A 22,128-nucleotide genomic window follows, 5' to 3' on the forward strand; every position below is an offset into this window, starting at 1 on the left:
CTCCCAGGACTGAGAGTTCAATACCAGCAACCGGTATTGGCCTTGGCCCGCCATCCAGCTTTGAGAAGTGTCTTATGTATACACCGCAGAAGGGCAGTCCCAGTTCAGCCACTGGTGGAATAAAGGATGCTCCTCTTGCCCCAAGTCAGGATGACTGTAATGGACCATCCTGGCTCCAGCCCTGTCATGGACCTGATGGAGTCCCTGAGACTGCAGAAGAGGAGGAGGGAAACTCCTCCCTCTCCGCAGCTAAGCTTTCTTCTTTCAAGGATGACAATTCCTAACAAATATTCTGCACTCTAAAAATTTTTTCTTTCAGCTTCTTTGCTCAATTCTAAACCCAGACCTTGGGCGCAATGCAATAATGAATTCAAACAAGCTTTTTCTCCCTTACTGAAGCAATGTGTCAGTGCTTAGATTTAGGTTACAGATTTTTTTGAGACAGACAAATAGCCCAGTCTTGCTATGTAGATGAGGATGCCCTTGAACTCCTGATGCCTCTGTTTCCACTTCCCGAGTTCTGAGTTTGCCATCAGACCCAGCTCACAAAATGGAGTAAGGTTCTCCTCACATTAAGTAGGTACTTGGTCTAAGGTCCGTAAACTTGGCCTTTGAAAATGGTTTCATGCATTTACTTCTCACAACAACACGATCAGATAAGCAGGGATAGTTTTTAATTACTCCCGTCAGAAAACTGAAGCTCAGGCAGAAAAGAGGCAATCTTCCTTCTTTAGAAAGCTTGTAGGGTAAATCACACGGGTGCAGGGGACGGAATCTTCTCTGAGGCTGACCACACCCCACTGTCAGTAACCTGAACCCACTCTACAATCCTAGTAACACAAGCCAAATGGAAGAGTGTCTTACTAATGTACACTGTTAAGAGACCAATGGACAGGACATTCTCCACAGTTGAGTGGAGAGTGGGGTCTAACTTTCACACAAACTCTGGTGCCCCATATTTGACCATGTCCCCTGGATGGGGAGACCTCGTGGCACTCAGAGGAAGGATAGCAGGCTACCGAGAAGAGACTTGATACCCTATGAGCATATACAGGGGGAGGAGGTCCCCCTCAGGAACAGTCATAGGGGAAGGGAGTAAGGGGAAAATGGGAGGGAGGAAGGAATGTGAGGATACAAGGGATGGGTTAACAATTGAGATGTAATATGAATAAATTAATAAAATAAATAAAAAAGAAAATGGTTTCATATTGATTGTACTTTTCACTAGCTCCAATCACTTTTTTCCATGTTGCTTTGCCCTGTGCTGAGATCCTAATGTCCATGATGTCAGTTTCTGAGCGTCAGAGCCATTCACATTGCTGCTGGTCAGCTGGTCATGTAGCTGTGGTGCTTGTTGAGCAGCTCTTTAGGTAAGGCTGTGCAAACCCTAGAAGCCCTAAGCTCCATACAGGCTTGCCTGCGAAGGTCCAGGCATAGCACCATCTGTGCATTGACTGCATCATCCTCAGCTCTTCAGTCTGTTGCTTGATTTACTGGCTTATGAGTAAATCCAGAGGAACTCTTTTGTTTCTTTTATATTAGCTTTCCTATGATCCAATTATCACTGGTACTTTAAAATAATGTATATATGTGTGTATGTATGTATGTATGTATGTATGTATGTATGTATGTATGATCTATCTATCTATCATCTCTCCATCTATCTTTTATTCTGTGTCCATGGTGTTTTGTCTGCACATATTTATGTGTACTGTGTGCATGCCTGGTGCCTGTTGAAGCCAGAGGAGAGCATGAGCTTCTTCTGTAACTGGAGCTACAGATGGTTGTGAACTTCCTTGTGAATAAGGGGAAGCAATAAGGTCATCTGCAAGAACAGACAGTGCTTTTCCTTTTAATAACAATTGTAGGTTATATATAATAGTCACATTCTTGAAGGTAGTTGAAAGGAGGCATAGAGAGGTAAAGCACTACCCAGGCTCAATGCTACACAGCATTGCAGCGACGCCTGGGTCTAGGGTTCAGGTCTCCTGGCCCCAGGCTTTATCCACTCTACCACCACTCTGAACTTCTGTGGGGTCAGCATAATAGGAGAGTACAGAGGGGGTTTCCATGACCTCTTTCTTCTCTTGGGTGTTCTGAGTCAGCTTAAGGTATGGCTTTAGGGAACCCCATTTCTCAAGTCTGCTCAATCCTGCCATCTTTGCAGATAGCTTTCCACAGCTCACCCTGTCTCTGTTTGTCCCAAGAGCCCCTAATCCTGTGGTGTCCATCTTATAGCATTCCTCAGGATCAGACTTCTCTGGACAAATGAGTTCTCCCATCATGCCTAGGGGCAGATTCCTCTCTGTTCCAGCCATTTATAATGTTCCCTGTTAGTCATCGTGCCATCCTTGAGCAAACAATGGCCACTTTTGCTGTTCATGTCAAAATAAAGATCAATGGTAGTGTCAAACAGAGGCACTAACCAAACAGAGCTGTGACAAGCAAGATAGTTTTGCACAGAGGTCTTTCAATTAACACCTAGAATTTACAGGAACCTCTTTACTCAAGTATGGATTGACATTACACTTTGTCACTTTTCTTAAAACATGCATTTAACAGTTTTTGCTATAGGAAACTATCTCAATTTTTTATTTAGTGACTTACAGCCATAATTTTCTTGTTTTAAAATGGAAACTTGAAGGGCAAGGGGTTGATTTTTAACTCATCATGTGATATTTTTTCTGTGTCAAAGAATTCTGCTTCCTCCTTGTAGGAAGGGCATGTGCACTGTTAACTCACCCTGTCCTCCTACCAGAATTTTCTTGTACTTCTGCACACTCATAGGAAAAATGCTTTGGAAAACATGGTGTCTAAGGACATCAAATATATGATGTCAAAAACATGGGCTTGAGAGATGGCTCAACAGTTAAAATACTTGTCATTCTTGTAGGGGACTTGAGCTTGGTTCTGAGCACCCGTATTTCCAGTTCCACAGTATCTGATACCTCCATCTGACCTCCATGGGCACCAGACACTCACACGCTACATACACACACATGCAGACAGAACAATTACACACATAAAATGAGCTGAATAAATCTAAAAATATATGGTGCATTTAAACCACACATTTCAGGAAAATGTAGGAGATGATGGTTAAGAGCAAATTAAGAATAAAATTAAAATTATCTTTAAATCTCACCTGAATGTTTTCAGATTCTCTCAGTCTCTTCAAAAATATCTGAATCTTCTGCCCTGTAGTTTGAGTGTAATGACAGTTATCTTCCAGCAGAAGGAAGAACTTCCTTGAGGTTGGACAGTCAGAAGACCTTGTGTGCATTGATTTTCTGTCTGTGAAGAGGGTGAGAAGCCCTGAGGTTCCCTGGAGAGCCTGTTCACACTTGGTCATAAGTCAGGGCACAGAGCACTAGCTTTGAATTTCTGCCAAAATCATATTTTGCATCTGTACTTTCGTCCTTCTTTCACTATGCAGGCAATTCTGCAGTCAGAGTCCTGGGATGGTGTGCAGTTGACTGAGGCTGTGGTGTAAAAGCAGTGTGTCTGTTGTGTATTTTTTCAGACCTCCTGATGAGTGGGGACCGAGAGCTATGGGAAACCAGTTTCACAGTCGTCCCAGCTTATCAGGACAATGTACTCGGAACACAGTGCATCCGAAGGGTCCTGTGTCATCTGTGCAAGCTGTATCATTCATTCCAGATGGAATATTCAACGCTTAAGCCCTGAAAGGGAATCATGAGGGAAGCGAACAGCTGTGCCTGGCAGCTGCTGCACAGGTTTCACTCTACCTGAAATGCCCAGGCTTTATTTCTGGGGAGTCATCCAGTGACGTCAGCTTGCTAATTTACTAGTTAGGCGAAGTTAACTTTGTGGCAGCTGATGTAATAGCCTTGGTGTCTGTCGCTGAGAGAGTTTAATGAGGAAAACGAGGACTTGAACTCGTAGCTCTTTGGGGCATATTGTGTACAATTAAATTACCTAGTAGTATTTAGTGATCCGATGTGAAGAGGTAATTTCTAGATGATGGCTCTGGGTTTTCTTACTTAATTTATGTGAAAACACAGATATGAGAAGTGTATGCATATGGATGTGAGGGCTGGTCGGCCCTCTTACGGCGTATGTGCCTCTTCTGGGAGCTAGATTGTCTGGGTGCATTTTTAAAGTCCTAGATATACGAATTTTGGGAAGCGTGTCCCATCTCTGAGACTTACTTTCTTCTCCGTACAACATAGATTGGGCCAGTAAGATGGCTCAGTGGGGTAAAGCCTTGCCATATAAGCTTGCGAAGCTGAATTTGATTCCTGGGACATACTTAAATATGGACAGAGAGAACCAGTGTCACAGAGTGGGAGAACTCTGACCTCTACATGTATGCTACGGCACACCCCCACATACATGCATATAACTGGAACAAAATGCAAAAATTTTAGAACTTTTGAGATATTCGCCAACCATGTGGCATTTGCTGATTACACGAAACATGTATTTCAGGCAAAAAGTGAAACAAAACACAACCTACTGTCAATATTTTTGGCCTCAAATATTTGTCATTTTAGAGAACAGCAAATTTCTTGTGTAGATTGGTATTTCTTGCCTTGGTTCTCCTTTTGCTTCCTCTTTGCTATATGAGGTTGGTGTTTAAAGTGGTGAAGAATACAACGTGGAGAAATGAAGATTGCATGATTAAAAATGTGTTTTAATTTCGGGAATTCCTTGTTTTTAATAGCTGAGTAGTATTCCATAGTGTAAATGTACCACAGTTTCTTTATCCATTCTTCTACTGAGGGACACTTAGGCTGTTTCCATGTTCTGGCTATTATGAATAAGGCTGCTATGAACATGGTTGAGCAAATTTTCTTGTTGTGTGCTGGAGCATCTTCTGGGTATATTCCAAGGAGTGGAATAGCTGGATCTTGAGGAAGCCCTATTCCCATTTTTCTGAGATAGCACCAGATAGATTTCCAAAGTGGCTGTACTAGTTTGCATTCCCACCAGCAATGAAGGAGTGTTCCTCTCTTTCCATATCCTCGCCAGCATGTGGTGTCACGTGAATGTTTGATTTTAGTCATTCTGATGGGTGTAAGATGGAATCTCAGAGTTGTTTTGATTTGCATGGATTGAACTAGAAATGATCATAATGAGTGAGCTAACCCAGAAGCAGAGAGACTCAAATGGTATATACTCACTTATAACTGGACACTAGCCCAGAGGGCAGGTCCCATGAAAGTCTGCACCTACCAGGAAAGTGGGATAGAGGTGAGACCATCCTATTGAGACTCTAGGTGAGAAAAATATAGGGGATAGGAAGTAGGTGGATCCAGAGGGTCCTAGAAACCTACAAGAGGAACATTATGATGGGTGGATCTGAGCCCAGGGGTTCTGCTTGATCAAAGGCACCAACCAAGGACAAAATGTGCAGTCATCATCAAACCCCTACCCAGATCTAACCAAGGGAGAGTACATTCTCCACAGTTAAGTGGAGACTGGGGACTGACTTTCACAGGATCTCTGGTGCCCATATTTGGCCATGTCCCTTTGTAGGGGAGGCCCAATGGCATTCAGAGGAAGGATAGCGGACTACCAAGAAGAGACTTGATACCCTAGCAACATATTCAGGGGGAGGAGGTCCCCCTCAGTCACAGTCATAGGGAAAGGGGATTAGGGTGAAAGTGGGAGGGAGGAATGGGAGGATGCATGGGATGGGATGGAAAATGAGATGTAATATGAATTATTTTATTTTTCAATAAAAATGTGTTAAAATATATATTTTAAGACTTATCAAATATATATATATGAATTTCTGCCTGCATGTATGTCTGTGCACCACACGTATGCTTGGTACCCACAGAATCTGGAAGACGATGTCAGATCTCCTGGAATTGAGTTACTGACAGTTCTGAGCAACCATGTGGCTAATAGGCACAGGGTGCAGGTCTTGAGCAATAGCAGCCAGTGCTTTAAGGATTAAGGTATCTCTCCCGCCCTTTAAATGCATTTTAACTTATTCATGCCACACATAAACTATACATGTTATGAGTTACCATGTCATATTTGATCTGCATGTATTTTATGTAATGTACATATCTAATTATACATATGCACCTTCTCACCAAATATTTATCATTTCCTTATAGTCAAAGCATTCAAAAGTTTTGTCTCCTAACAACTAAAAATATGTAGGATTACCTATAGCAGCTTGGTGTCTGTTGGGGTAGGGGTTGGGGGGCATTTCTCTTGTGCTATGCCACCTCAAGGCAGCCGAAGAGTGGGGTCAGCACTTACACACTCATGTCCTCTGGGCTGGCTCTCCTACTTTGCTGTGCTACACTCCCAACCCATCTCCAGGACCAGCTCCACTCTGCTGCTTAGGTGTGGTGCAAGGCCTGTTCTCCAAAGTGCTGGAGTGCTGCAGCCGCTGAGGGGCAGGGACAGCTAAGGCAATTATTTTTTTATATTCGTGTGTGTGTGTGTCTTATTTTACTTTGGTGTTAGAATAATAGTGTTTTTGTGGAAGAGTTTGGTAAAGTCCCTCCTGTTCTAATTTTATGCAACAGTTTCAGAAGGTGTTCTTTTTAAAAAGTTTTTATATAATTCAGCAATAAATGCATATGGGTGGTCTTTTTGTTGTTAGAAGATTTATTTTATTTAATACAATTCATTTTTATTATTGAGGATCTCATAGATGTATACAATGATTTATGATCATATCATTCCACATTTTCTCCTCTCATTCCCCCAAGTATCCCCCAATGTGTCTTCCCAACATCAGTTCTATTTTTTTTTGAGAAGCCACTAAGTTCAGTTAGGTCTACCTATATATGCACATGGGTGTGGGATCACCCACTGGAACATGGGGAACCTACTATTGTCCTCACCCTCTAAAATAATGATTTTCCCTCTTTCAGAAGCTGTGGATGGTTAATAGCCCTTACTAAGGGTCACGGCCTGGAGATGACCTTGCTTTATCTATGACAGAATTTTAGCTGGCTTGATCTTGTGCAGGTAAGCATAGTCTCTGCGCACTGACAAGAGTATTAGCTATGCCATACATAGAAAACAGAATTTTACAGCACCTCTCCTCATCGTCCTGCTCCTACATTTTTTCTGTCTCTTCTTCTGAGGTGCTCCCTGATGGGATGTGTAATGCTGTCCTATATAGGGTTGGCCTCTTGATCCCTTTTTAGCAGGGCTTTGACTAATTCTACACTTTTGCCTTGACTTCTGCTCACTGTGGAAAGAAGCCTGTCTGACCCATGTTCAGAGCGGCCGTCTCTATGGGTAAAACAAAAAAAAAATATTTGGAAGACAATTAGACAGTATGGCCACTGAGCAAACTAACAACAGCGGGTTCTCCCTTAGGGCCTCTGACCTCTTTGGTCATGAGCTACTTCTCAGGCCATCGAAGCATAAACGACAATGTCTCCTATGGAACTGACATCCAACCCAACCAGAAAGTTGTTACTTATCCCACAGCAGTCATTTCATTATGACACCAGTGGGAACGTCTTGCCTGGAAGATCAATATTGTAACATGCAAGGTTCAGCACTGGGCTAACCCACTGATACTGTTTCTCTGTCACCATCAGGCATAGCATCTTCAAGCACTATGAAGGCTGTCCAGTAAGGAGTAGATTTTCTTATCATTTTCAGATTAATTTCCCTGTGTCCTGTAGCCAAAATGTGTGATATTTTCAGCATTAGTTTCTTACCGTGTAGTTATGGTAGGTAGCAAAAGGCTAGTGTTTGTTTTGAGACCTTTGGACTTCCAAGAGTGAAAACTCATGGGGAAGCATACCATGCCTCGCACTGTAATTTAACAATCATGTCTTCTGGGACTGGTATTGCTCACCCATGTAGGCTAATTCTAGTTGAACTTTTAAAAAATTTAAAAAATTTTAAAATTATCTTATAACTAATGGGTTTCTATATAGTTTTTTCATAGATCCTTAGTTACTCTATCCATTACCTCTTCCTCTCCCTACCACCATGTTCCCATCTCCCATATATATATGCAGATAAGTACCAAATATATATATTTGGTACTTATCTCACAATAGTCTTACTGCTATTTTACCTGTGGGCACATCTTTTCTGGAAGGTGAATATTATATATTATATACTCGAGACACAATCTCTCTTTGTTAATTCTATTTGTCACATGCCACTTTGCTGTGGTGCATGCCACCGCAAACACATTAAAGGGGCTGGATATAGACCATATACTCATCTTAGTGTTCTCTTTGAGCACTTGAATCAACATTAAGTGGCTGTTAGTCATTTAGCAATAAATGCTTAGTTGGGTTAATTCTCTGCATAATCAATAAACCAACCAGTCTAGTATCTCATGCCTGCAACTCTGGTGCCTGGGACGTGGAGGCAAGAGGACCAGGAGTTTAAGGTCAGGCTCAGCAAATGAATGGAGTTTACCATCTTTTCCACACAATCTGAAGATTTGAAATGGGGTAAGCAGAAAAACTACTTTTTTTGTTTGTTTGCTTGGTTGTCATAAAAATAACAATAAGCCGGGCAGTAGTGGCATTCGCCTTTCATTCCAGCACTTGGGTGGCAGCGGGAGGTGGATCTATATGAGTTTGAGGCCAGCCTGGTCTACAGAGGGAGTTCCAGCATGCCAAAACTACACAGACAAACCTTATCTTGAACAACCAGAAGAAACAACCAAGCAAAATCAATCAACCTAACCAACCAACCAACCAACCAACCAACCAACCAACCAACCAACCAACAAACCAAATAAACAACAACAACAAAATCAATTTAACCTAAGAAAAGCCACATGTCACTTGTCATTGCTCTGCTTACCACATTCTGGCATCTTCTCAGTGTATGGAAAAGACTCTAAACTCCTTAAGTGAACACAGAAATTCTTCTTTTCACTTCTCCAATGCCCCTCTCCTGCCAGCCTGCCCTCCTATCTATGCTGTAACCACAGTGATGGTCACTTCTTGGAACAAGCAGTCTCCCTACAGGGGTCTTTGACCTGTCATTTCCTCTGCCTGGAGTGTGGGCTGCTTCTGTTGTTCGTGGCTGGCTTCTTTTCATGTTTCACACCTCAGGTGTAATGTGACTTCCTCAGTGAGGTTTCTCTGGACTGCTCAGTCAGGGCTCACTCCCATTGCCTGTCCATGGCACCCAGTTTCTCTTCATCATTCCTCACTGCAGCCATAACTATATTTAGTTGTTCACGTTTTTCTTTCTTCTCTTACTAGACTGTATATTCCATGTAGGAGTGTCTGTATATTTACAACTACAAATCTAGTATCCAGCACAAATTGGTGATCAGTAAGCATGTGTGAAATAAGAAATAAAACGTCCCCATTTCATTAGTCTGATGACAGATTTGAATAAACTCCCAAGGGTATTACTACGTCAATGGTTCAAAGTCTTCGTTGCCAGTCATGCTCTAACGCTCTCTTTCATTTACCTGCATTTGATGAGTCACTTAGGCAAGCAAGCATCAGGATGATGAGTCACTTAGGCAAGCAAGCATCAGGATGATGAGTCACTTAGGCAAGCAAGCATCAGGATGATGAGTCACTTAGGCAAGCATCAGGATGATGAGTCACTTAGGCAAGCGTCAGGATGATGAGTCACTTAGGCAAGCATCAGGATGATGAGTCACTTAGGCAAGCATCAGGACACACAACGTAGGTGAGTGATGCAATCGCTCCTTGTTTGGAAAGCAGTAACAGCAGGATGAGAGGATGAATTCAAGTTGGTGCTTTCTCCCAGTTCTTGGAGCAGTAGTGGATTGATGGATCTGGTTTGAAATCCAATCTCATGACTCTTGTCATGGTGTGTGTGTGTGTGTGTGTGTGTGTGTGTGAATTAGGGAATTGAACCCAGGGCCTCCTGTATGCCAAGTACACATCTTGCACTGAGCTGCACTCTGAGCCCCTTGAGTCCTGTCTTTATGGTTTTGTAGCAGGGTGACTTTCAGCATGCTATTTGCTCAGTGTGAGCTTTTGTTTCCTTGTAGTTAGATCATCATGTTACTTCCATAGAGTTAAGTAAGCACCCACTGCCTATGACAGTTTCTAGAATGAGGAAGATGCTACCAGTCACAGCACTTACTTTGATTGTTAGATATAGGGCCAGAAGAAAATGTGACAGGCCATATCATCTGGTGAATACAATATGTAGTTGCTTCTTTTATTTGAATCACCAAGAATCCTAAGGACTTCACATTTTTACTTTTCTTTCCTCCTGATTAACTTGTTTAAGGCGTTCTTCATGTCCTCATTCCTAAGGGTATAGATTATAGGGTTCAGTAGAGGGGTGACAGCAGCAAAGAAAGCAGATACAATCTTGTCCTCTGGAAAGCTGATGGATGGGCGTGAATAGATGAAGATACAGTGTCCCAGAAACAGTGTGACCACGGTGAGGTGGGCTGCACATGTGGACAGGGCTTTCCTCTTGCCTTCAGAGATCTGTTGTCTCAGACTCATGAGGATCACTGCGTAGGACACTACAATAATCACAAAACATACCACAGAGATCAGCCCACTGTTGGAGACAATGAGAATCTCAATGATGTGGGTGTCAGTGCAAGCCAGATTAATCACCTGAGGTACATCACAGAAGAAGTTGTCAATCTCATCAGGACCACAGTAGGGCAGCTTGATGGTGAGTGAGGTAAAAGATATGGAGTGGATGGTCCCCGCTGTCCATAGGGCCACACCCAGTATCATACACACCTTCCAGTTCATCACTGTCATGTACTGCAAGGGTTTACAAATGGCCACATATCGATCATAGGCCATGACAGTAAGCAGGAAGATCTCCGTGCAGGCAAAGAGGCGCAGGAAGAATATCTGGACCACGCAGGCATCAAAAGAGATGAGCTTTTCTTCTGACAAGGTGTCTCTGAGCATCTTTGGGACAGTGACAGTGGAATGGCAGACATCAATAAAGGACAGATTGCTGAGGAAGAAGTACATGGGGGTATGGAGCCGGCGGTCGTAAATGATCGTTATGACAATGAGGATGTTACCAATCAGTGTCAGGATGTAGAAAATGAGGAACATGACAAACACAGCCATCTGTATCTTCGGATTCACAGATAAACCTCTGAGCCGGAATAACGTCACCGAAGTTTGATTGAGGAGGACGGCCCTTTTTCATTCTTTTAGTTCTCTGTCAGAAATTAGAGTAAAAACTTGAGACAAATGTAACATTTAAGATTTGCGTCAACTAATGGGAGGATACAAGGGATGGGATAAACATTGAGATGTAACAAGAATAAATTAATAAAATAAAAAAAAAGTTTTGCATCAACCATTTGATCACCTAATTACTTGGTCACTTATGACTTCATTTATAGCAGGAGTTTGTGGGTCAAATATCTTGTGTTTCCTGTATTTCCTGTTGCTTCCCTCCTTCTTCCCTTGGTGCTGGGGATTTGATGGCAACTCTGAGCTACAACTTCTGTCTTGTGTTTCCTAAAAAAATCCTTGGTAGGGACCAGAGGGGTTAAGGACACCACAAGAAAACCCAACCTACAGAATCAACCAATTTGGGGTCACAGGGTCTCAGAGACTGAACCACTGACTAGGGAGCCTGCACGAGACTGGCCTAGGCCCTGTGCACATGCGTTAGAGTCATGCAGCTTTGTCTTCTTCTGCGACTCCTAACAGTGGGAGCAGAGGCAGTCTCTGACTTGGTTGCCTTCCTTTTGAACCCTTTCTTTGCACTGGGTTGCCTCATCTAAGAGAGGAGGTGCTCAGTTTTACTGTAGGTCAGTATGCCAGTATGCCTGGGCTGGTTGATATCCATGGGAGGCCTGCCCTTTTCTGAAGAGACGTAGAGAAGGAGTGAATGCTGGGGGTTGGCAGGGAGGGGAGGTGAAGGGAGTGGGAGGAGAAGAGGGAAAGGACACTGCGGTCAAGATGTATAATAAATGAATAAATAAAAATAGTAAGAGGCCCCTCCCCACTGGAGGCTTCAAGTGGCCTTAGACTAGAAAGAAAAAAGTATTTGTGTAGGTAGATAAAAAGTATTTCCAAAAACGCGTGTGGGATATTCTCCTACGTTTCTGTATATAGTATCTTCTCCTAAGTCTGAACTATGTCCAGATGCTTTGTAACATTAGGATTATCACAGAAAAGCAGCAAAGGAGAAGAAGGGGCTATGACCAAGCTCTTCAGATCCAAAATAGTGTCTTCTTATGCGATAATCAGTTCTAAGACAGACACTCTTGGAAATGAAAGAATTAAAAAAATTCTTTTAGTTCTCATTTATCCTGTTAGTGGCCAGTCCTGGCATACTTAAGCATAGACTTTCCTCCATAGTGTAGCAAATATAGCTTTGGCTCTTTGACATCTACTACTGAGTCAAAGGAACAGACTGCAAGGTAAATAAATCCCTGTCTGCAGTGAGTGGGTGCTGTGCTCTGAAGAGACCCTCCCAGGACTGAGAGTTCAATACCAGCAACCGGTGGGGGAGCTGCTAGCAGACAGCCTTGGCCCGCCATCCAGCTTTGAGAAGTGTCTTATGTATACACCGCAGAAGGGCAGCCCCAGTTCAGCCACTGGTGGAATAAAGGATGCTCCTCTTGCCCCAAGTCAGGATGACTGTAATGGACCATCCTGGCTCCAGCCCTGTCATGGACCTGATGGAGTCCCTGAGACTGCAGAAGAGGAGGAGGGAAACTCCTCCCTCTGCCCAGCTAAGCTTTCTTCTTTCAAGGATGACAATTCCTAACAAATATTCTGCACTCTAAAAATTTTTTCTTTCAGCTTCTTTGCTCAATTCTAAACCCAGACCTTAGGCGCAATGCAATAATGAATTCAAACAAGCTTTTTCTCCCTTACTGAAGCAATGTGTCAGTGCTTAGATTTAGGTTACAGATTTTTTTGAGACAGACAAATAGCCCAGTCTTGCTATGTAGATGAGGATGCCCTTGAACTCCTGATGCCTCTGTTTCCACTTCCCGAGTTCTGAGTTTGCCATCAGACCCAGCTCACAAAATGGAGTAAGGTTCTCCTCACATTAAGTAGGTACTTGGTCTAAGGTCCGTAAACTTGGCCTTTGAAAATGGTTTCATGCATTTACTTCTCACAACAACACGATCAGATAAGCAGGGATAGTTTTTAATTACTCCCGTCAGAAAACTGAAGCTCAGGCAGAAAAGAGGCAATCTTCCTTCTTTAGAAAGCTTGTAGGGTAAATCACACAGGTGCAGGGGACGGAATCTTCTCTGAGGCTGACCACACCCCACTGTCAGTAACCTGAACCCACTCTACAATCCTAGTAACACAAGCCAAATGGAAGAGTGTCTTACTAATGTACACTGTTAAGAGACCAATGGACAGGACATTCTCCACAGTTGAGTGGAGAGTGGGGTCTAACTTTCACACAAACTCTGGTGCCCCATATTTGACCATGTCCCCTGGATGGGGAGACCTCGTGGCACTCAGAGGAAGGATAGCAGGCTACCGAGAAGAGACTTGATACCCTATGAGCATATACAGGGGAGGAGGTCCCCCTCAGGAACAGTCATAGGGGAAGGGAGTAAGGGGAAAATGGGAGGGAGGAAGGAATGTAAGGATACAAGGGATGGCTTAACAATTGAGATGTAATATGAATAAATTAATAAAATAAATAAAAAAGAAAATGGTTTCATATTGATTGTACTTTTCACTAGCTCCAATCACTTTTTTCCATGTTGCTTTGCCCTGTGCTGAGATCCTAATGTCCATGATGTCAGTTTCTGAGCGTCAGAGCCATTCACATTGCTGCTGGTCAGCTGGTCATGTAGCTGTGGTGCTTGTTGAGCAGCTCTTTAGGTAAGGCTGTGCAAACCCTAGAAGCCCTAAGCTCCATACAGGCTTGCCTGCGAAGGTCCAGGCATAGCACCATCTGTGCATTGACTGCATCATCCTCAGCTCTTCAGTCTGTTGCTTGATTTACTGGCTTATGAGTAAATCCAGAGGAACTCTTTTGTTTCTTTTATATTAGCTTTCCTATGATCCAATTATCACTGGTACTTTAAAATAATGTATATATGTGTGTATGTATGTATGTATGTATGTATGTATGTATGTATGTATGTATGATCTATCTATCTATCATCTCTCCATCTATCTTTTATTCTGTGTCCATGGTGTTTTGTCTGCACATATTTATGTGTACTGTGTGCATGCCTGGTGCCTGTTGAAGCCAGAGGAGAGCATGAGCTTCTTCTGTAACTGGAGCTACAGATGGTTGTGAACTTCCTTGTGAATAAGGGGAAGCAATAAGGTCATCTGCAAGAACAGACAGTGCTTTTCCTTTTAATAACAATTGTAGGTTATATATAATAGTCACATTCTTGAAGGTAGTTGAAAGGAGGCATAGAGAGGTAAAGCACTACCCAGGCTCAATGCTACACAGCATTGCAGCGACGCCTGGGTCTAGGGTTCAGGTCTCCTGGCCCCAGGCTTTATCCACTCTACCACCACTCTGAACTTCTGTGGGGTCAGCATAATAGGAGAGTACAGAGGGGGGTTTCCATGACCTCTTTCTTCTCTTGGGTGTTCTGAGTCAGCTTAAGGTATGGCTTTAGGGAACCCCATTTCTCAAGTCTGCTCAATCCTGCCATCTTTGCAGATAGCTTTCCACAGCTCACCCTGTCTCTGTTTGTCCCAAGAGCCCCTAATCCTGTGGTGTCCATCTTATAGCATTCCTCAGGATCAGACTTCTCTGGACAAATGAGTTCTCCCATCATGCCTAGGGGCAGATTCCTCTCTGTTCCAGCCATTTATAATGTTCCCTGTTAGTCATCGTGCCATCCTTGAGCAAACAATGGCCACTTTTGCTGTTCATGTCAAAATAAAGATCAATGGTAGTGTCAAACAGAGGCACTAACCAAACAGAGCTGTGACAAGCAAGATAGTTTTGCACAGAGGTCTTTCAATTAACACCTAGAATTTACAGGAACCTCTTTACTCAAGTATGGATTGACATTACACTTTGTCACTTTTCTTAAAACATGCATTTAACAGTTTTTGCTATAGGAAACTATCTCAATTTTTTATTTAGTGACTTACAGCCATAATTTTCTTGTTTTAAAATGGAAACTTGAAGGGCAAGGGGTTGATTTTTAACTCATCATGTGATATTTTTTCTGTGTCAAAGAATTCTGCTTCCTCCTTGTAGGAAGGGCATGTGCACTGTTAACTCACCCTGTCCTCCTACCAGAATTTTCTTGTACTTCTGCACACTCATAGGAAAAATGCTTTGGAAAACATGGTGTCTAAGGACATCAAATATATGATGTCAAAAACATGGGCTTGAGAGATGGCTCAACAGTTAAAATACTTGTCATTCTTGTAGGGGACTTGAGCTTGGTTCTGAGCACCCGTATTTCCAGTTCCACAGTATCTGATACCTCCATCTGACCTCCATGGGCACCAGACACTCACACGCTACATACACACACATGCAGACAGAACAATTACACACATAAAATGAGCTGAATAAATCTAAAAATATATGGTGCATTTAAACCACACATTTCAGGAAAATGTAGGAGATGATGGTTAAGAGCAAATTAAGAATAAAATTAAAATTATCTTTAAATCTCACCTGAATGTTTTCAGATTCTCTCAGTCTCTTCAAAAATATCTGAATCTTCTGCCCTGTAGTTTGAGTGTAATGACAGTTATCTTCCAGCAGAAGGAAGAACTTCCTTGAGGTTGGACAGTCAGAAGACCTTGTGTGCATTGATTTTCTGTCTGTGAAGAGGGTGAGAAGCCCTGAGGTTCCCTGGAGAGCCTGTTCACACTTGGTCATAAGTCAGGGCACAGAGCACTAGCTTTGAATTTCTGCCAAAATCATATTTTGCATCTGTACTTTCGTCCTTCTTTCACTATGCAGGCAATTCTGCAGTCAGAGTCCTGGGATGGTGTGCAGTTGACTGAGGCTGTGGTGTAAAAGCAGTGTGTCTGTTGTGTATTTTTTCAGACCTCCTGATGAGTGGGGACCGAGAGCTATGGGAAACCAGTTTCACAGTCGTCCCAGCTTATCAGGACAATGTACTCGGAACACAGTGCATCCGAAGGGTCCTGTGTCATCTGTGCAAGCTGTATCATTCATTCCAGATGGAATATTCAACGCTTAAGCCCTGAAAGGGAATCATGAGGGAAGCGAACAGCTGTGTCTGGCAGCTGCTGCACAGGTTTCACTCTACCTGAAATGCCCAGGCTTTATTTCTGGGGAGTCATCCAGTGACGTCAGCTTGCTAATTTACTAGTTAGGCGAAGTTAACTTTGTGGCAGCTGATGTAATAGCCTTGGTGTCTGTCGCTGAGAGAGTTTAATGAGGAAAACGAGGACTTGAACTCGTAGCTCTTTGGGGCATATTGTGTACAATTAAATTACCTAGTAGTATTTAGTGATCCGATGTGAAGAGGTAATTTCTAGATGATGGCTCTGGGTTTTCTTACTTAATTTATGTGAAAACACAGATATGAGAAGTGTATGCATATGGATGTGAGGGCTGGTCGGCCCTCTTACGGCGTATGTGCCTCTTCTGGGAGCTAGATTGTCTGGGTGCATTTTTAAAGTCCTAGATATACGAATTTTGGGAAGCGTGTCCCATCTCTGAGACTTACTTTCTTCTCCGTACAACATAGATTGGGCCAGTAAGATGGCTCAGTGGGGTAAAGCCTTGCCATATAAGCTTGCGAAGCTGAATTTGATTCCTGGGACATACTTAAATATGGACAGAGAGAACCAGTGTCACAGAGTGGGAGAACTCTGACCTCTACATGTATGCTACGGCACACCCCCACATACATGCATATAACTGGAACAAAATGCAAAAATTTTAGAACTTTTGAGATATTCGCCAACCATGTGGCATTTGCTGATTACACGAAACATGTATTTCAGGCAAAAAGTGAAACAAAACACAACCTACTGTCAATATTTTTGGCCTCAAATATTTGTCATTTTAGAGAACAGCAAATTTCTTGTGTAGATTGGTATTTCTTGCCTTGGTTCTCCTTTTGCTTCCTCTTTGCTATATGAGGTTGGTGTTTAAAGTGGTGAAGAATACAACGTGGAGAAATGAAGATTGCATGATTAAAAATGTGTTTTAATTTCGGGAATTCCTTGTTTTTAATAGCTGAGTAGTATTCCATAGTGTAAATGTACCACAGTTTCTTTATCCATTCTTCTACTGAGGGACACTTAGGCTGTTTCCATGTTCTGGCTATTATGAATAAGGCTGCTATGAACATGGTTGAGCAAATTTTCTTGTTGTGTGCTGGAGCATCTTCTGGGTATATTCCAAGGAGTGGAATAGCTGGATCTTGAGGAAGCCCTATTCCCATTTTTCTGAGATAGCACCAGATAGATTTCCAAAGTGGCTGTACTAGTTTGCATTCCCACCAGCAATGAAGGAGTGTTCCTCTCTTTCCATATCCTCGCCAGCATGTGGTGTCACGTGAATGTTTGATTTTAGTCATTCTGATGGGTGTAAGATGGAATCTCAGAGTTGTTTTGATTTGCATGGATTGAACTAGAAATGATCATAATGAGTGAGCTAACCCAGAAGCAGAGAGACTCAAATGGTATATACTCACTTATAACTGGACACTAGCCCAGAGGGCAGGTCCCATGAAAGTCTGCACCTACCAGGAAAGTGGGATAGAGGTGAGACCATCCTATTGAGACTCTAGGTGAGAAAAATATAGGGGATAGGGAAGTAGGTGGATCCAGAGGGTCCTAGAAACCTACAAGAGGAACATTATGATGGGTGGATCTGAGCCCAGGGGTTCTGCTTGATCAAAGGCACCAACCAAGGACAAAATGTGCAGTCATCATCAAACCCCTACCCAGATCTAACCAAGGGAGAGTACATTCTCCACAGTTAAGTGGAGACTGGGGACTGACTTTCACAGGATCTCTGGTGCCCCATATTTGGCCATGTCCCTTTGTAGGGGAGGCCCAATGGCATTCAGAGGAAGGATAGCGGACTACCAAGAAGAGACTTGATACCCTAGCAACATATTCAGGGGGAGGAGGTCCCCCTCAGTCACAGTCATAGGGAAAGGGGATTAGGGTGAAAGTGGGAGGGAGGAATGGGAGGATGCATGGGATGGGATGGAAAATGAGATGTAATATGAATTATTTTATTTTTCAATAAAAATGTGTTAAAATATATATTTTAAGACTTATCAAATATATATATATGAATTTCTGCCTGCATGTATGTCTGTGCACCACACGTATGCTTGGTACCCACAGAATCTGGAAGACGATGTCAGATCTCCTGGAATTGAGTTACTGACAGTTCTGAGCAACCATGTGGCTAATAGGCACAGGGTGCAGGTCTTGAGCAATAGCAGCCAGTGCTTTAAGGATTAAGGTATCTCTCCCGCCCTTTAAATGCATTTTAACTTATTCATGCCACACATAAACTATACATGTTATGAGTTACCATGTCATATTTGATCTGCATGTATTTTATGTAATGTACATATCTAATTATACATATGCACCTTCTCACCAAATATTTATCATTTCCTTATAGTCAAAGCATTCAAAAGTTTTGTCTCCTAACAACTAAAAATATGTAGGATTACCTATAGCAGCTTGGTGTCTGTTGGGGTAGGGGTTGGGGGGCATTTCTCTTGTGCTATGCCACCTCAAGGCAGCCGAAGAGTGGGGTCAGCACTTACACACTCATGTCCTCTGGGCTGGCTCTCCTACTTTGCTGTGCTACACTCCCAACCCATCTCCAGGACCAGCTCCACTCTGCTGCTTAGGTGTGGTGCAAGGCCTGTTCTCCAAAGTGCTGGAGTGCTGCAGCCGCTGAGGGGCAGGGACAGCTAAGGCAATTATTTTTTTATATTCGTGTGTGTGTGTGTCTTATTTTACTTTGGTGTTAGAATAATAGTGTTTTTGTGGAAGAGTTTGGTAAAGTCCCTCCTGTTCTAATTTTATGCAACAGTTTCAGAAGGTGTTCTTTTTAAAAAGTTTTTATATAATTCAGCAATAAATGCATATGGGTGGTCTTTTTGTTGTTAGAAGATTTATTTTATTTAATACAATTCATTTTTATTATTGAGGATCTCATAGATGTATACAATGATTTATGATCATATCATTCCACATTTTCTCCTCTCATTCCCCCAAGTATCCCCCAATGTGTCTTCCCAACATCAGTTCTATTTTTTTTTGAGAAGCCACTAAGTTCAGTTAGGTCTACCTATATATGCACATGGGTGTGGGATCACCCACTGGAACATGGGGAACCTACTATTGTCCTCACCCTCTAAAATAATGATTTTCCCTCTTTCAGAAGCTGTGGATGGTTAATAGCCCCTTACTAAGGGTCACGGCCTGGAGATGACCTTGCTTTATCTATGACAGAATTTTAGCTGGCTTGATCTTGTGCAGGTAAGCATAGTCTCTGCGCACTGACAAGAGTATTAGCTATGCCATACATAGAAAACAGAATTTTACAGCACCTCTCCTCATCGTCCTGCTCCTACATTTTTTCTGTCTCTTCTTCTGAGGTGCTCCCTGATGGGATGTGTAATGCTGTCCTATATAGGGTTGGCCTCTTGATCCCTTTTTAGCAGGGCTTTGACTAATTCTACACTTTTGCCTTGACTTCTGCTCACTGTGGAAAGAAGCCTGTCTGACCCATGTTCAGAGCGGCCGTCTCTATGGGTAAAACAAAAAAAAAATATTTGGAAGACAATTAGACAGTATGGCCACTGAGCAAACTAACAACAGCGGGTTCTCCCTTAGGGCCTCTGACCTCTTTGGTCATGAGCTACTTCTCAGGCCATCGAAGCATAAACGACAATGTCTCCTATGGAACTGACATCCAACCCAACCAGAAAGTTGTTACTTATCCCACAGCAGTCATTTCATTATGACACCAGTGGGAACGTCTTGCCTGGAAGATCAATATTGTAACATGCAAGGTTCAGCACTGGGCTAACCCACTGATACTGTTTCTCTGTCACCATCAGGCATAGCATCTTCAAGCACTATGAAGGCTGTCCAGTAAGGAGTAGATTTTCTTATCATTTTCAGATTAATTTCCCTGTGTCCTGTAGCCAAAATGTGTGATATTTTCAGCATTAGTTTCTTACCGTGTAGTTATGGTAGGTAGCAAAAGGCTAGTGTTTGTTTTGAGACCTTTGGACTTCCAAGAGTGAAAACTCATGGGGAAGCATACCATGCCTCGCACTGTAATTTAACAATCATGTCTTCTGGGACTGGTATTGCTCACCCATGTAGGCTAATTCTAGTTGAACTTTTAAAAAATTTAAAAAATTTTAAAATTATCTTATAACTAATGGGTTTCTATATAGTTTTTTCATAGATCCTTAGTTACTCTATCCATTACCTCTTCCTCTCCCTACCACCATGTTCCCATCTCCCATATATATATATGCAGATAAGTACCAAATATATATATTTGGTACTTATCTCACAATAGTCTTACTGCTATTTTACCTGTGGGCACATCTTTTCTGGAAGGTGAATATTATATATTATATACTCGAGACACAATCTCTCTTTGTTAATTCTATTTGTCACATGCCACTTTGCTGTGGTGCATGCCACCGCAAACACATTAAAGGGGCTGGATATAGACCATATACTCATCTTAGTGTTCTCTTTGAGCACTTGAATCAACATTAAGTGGCTGTTAGTCATTTAGCAATAAATGCTTAGTTGGGTTAATTCTCTGCATAATCAATAAACCAACCAGTCTAGTATCTCATGCCTGCAACTCTGGTGCCTGGGACGTGGAGGCAAGAGGACCAGGAGTTTAAGGTCAGGCTCAGCAAATGAATGGAGTTTACCATCTTTTCCACACAATCTGAAGATTTGAAATGGGGTAAGCAGAAAAACTACTTTTTTTGTTTGTTTGCTTGGTTGTCATAAAAATAACAATAAGCCGGGCAGTAGTGGCATTCGCCTTTCATTCCAGCACTTGGGTGGCAGCGGGAGGTGGATCTATATGAGTTTGAGGCCAGCCTGGTCTACAGAGGGAGTTCCAGCATGCCAAAACTACACAGACAAACCTTATCTTGAACAACCAGAAGAAACAACCAAGCAAAATCAATCAACCTAACCAACCAACCAACCAACCAACCAACCAACCAACCAACCAACCAACAAACCAAATAAACAACAACAACAAAATCAATTTAACCTAAGAAAAGCCACATGTCACTTGTCATTGCTCTGCTTACCACATTCTGGCATCTTCTCAGTGTATGGAAAAGACTCTAAACTCCTTAAGTGAACACAGAAATTCTTCTTTTCACTTCTCCAATGCCCCTCTCCTGCCAGCCTGCCCTCCTATCTATGCTGTAACCACAGTGATGGTCACTTCTTGGAACAAGCAGTCTCCCTACAGGGGTCTTTGACCTGTCATTTCCTCTGCCTGGAGTGTGGGCTGCTTCTGTTGTTCGTGGCTGGCTTCTTTTCATGTTTCACACCTCAGGTGTAATGTGACTTCCTCAGTGAGGTTTCTCTGGACTGCTCAGTCAGGGCTCACTCCCATTGCCTGTCCATGGCACCCAGTTTCTCTTCATCATTCCTCACTGCAGCCATAACTATATTTAGTTGTTCACGTTTTTCTTTCTTCTCTTACTAGACTGTGTATTCCATGTAGGAGTGTCTGTATATTTACAACTACAAATCTAGTATCCAGCACAAATTGGTGATCAGTAAGCATGTGTGAAATAAGAAATAAAACGTCCCCATTTCATTAGTCTGATGACAGATTTGAATAAACTCCCAAGGGTATTACTACGTCAATGGTTCAAAGTCTTCGTTGCCAGTCATGCTCTAACGCTCTCTTTCATTTACCTGCATTTGATGAGTCACTTAGGCAAGCAAGCATCAGGATGATGAGTCACTTAGGCAAGCAAGCATCAGGATGATGAGTCACTTAGGCAAGCAAGCATCAGGATGATGAGTCACTTAGGCAAGCATCAGGATGATGAGTCACTTAGGCAAGCGTCAGGATGATGAGTCACTTAGGCAAGCATCAGGATGATGAGTCACTTAGGCAAGCATCAGGACACACAACGTAGGTGAGTGATGCAATCGCTCCTTGTTTGGAAAGCAGTAACAGCAGGATGAGAGGATGAATTCAAGTTGGTGCTTTCTCCCAGTTCTTGGAGCA

At 42.6% G+C, this 22,128-nt stretch overlaps 1 protein-coding gene across 1 annotated transcript; it reads right to left on the reverse strand.

Annotated features, from left to right (window-relative positions):
* Window positions 1-10,169: 10,169 nt before the first annotated feature.
* LOC127187153 (olfactory receptor 4E1-like) lies at window positions 10,170-21,551 on the reverse strand. Its single transcript, XM_051143364.1, has 2 exons — window positions 21,505-21,551; window positions 10,170-11,094 (listed from the first exon to the last, which is right to left on the reverse strand). Exons 1-2 carry the CDS (start codon window positions 21,549-21,551, stop codon window positions 10,170-10,172), a joined length of 972 nt encoding a protein of 323 aa, XP_050999321.1.
* Window positions 21,552-22,128: the final 577 nt, after the last annotated feature.

The sequence above is a fragment of the Acomys russatus genome, chromosome 3 (genome assembly GCF_903995435.1).
Source record: "Acomys russatus chromosome 3, mAcoRus1.1, whole genome shotgun sequence".
In the NCBI taxonomy this organism is placed as follows: domain Eukaryota; kingdom Metazoa; phylum Chordata; class Mammalia; order Rodentia; family Muridae; genus Acomys; species Acomys russatus.

Excerpts from the sequence above, each read along its gene's own strand:
- LOC127187153 (XM_051143364.1), bottom strand. The coding sequence starts at position 21,551 with ATGGCTGCAGTGAGGAATGATGAAGAGAAACTGGGTGCCATGGACAG. Across the intron at positions 11,095-21,504 it reads AAACTGGGTGCCATGGACAG|GGCCGTCCTCCTCAATCAAA; the intron begins GCAATGGGAGTG and ends AGAATGAAAAAG.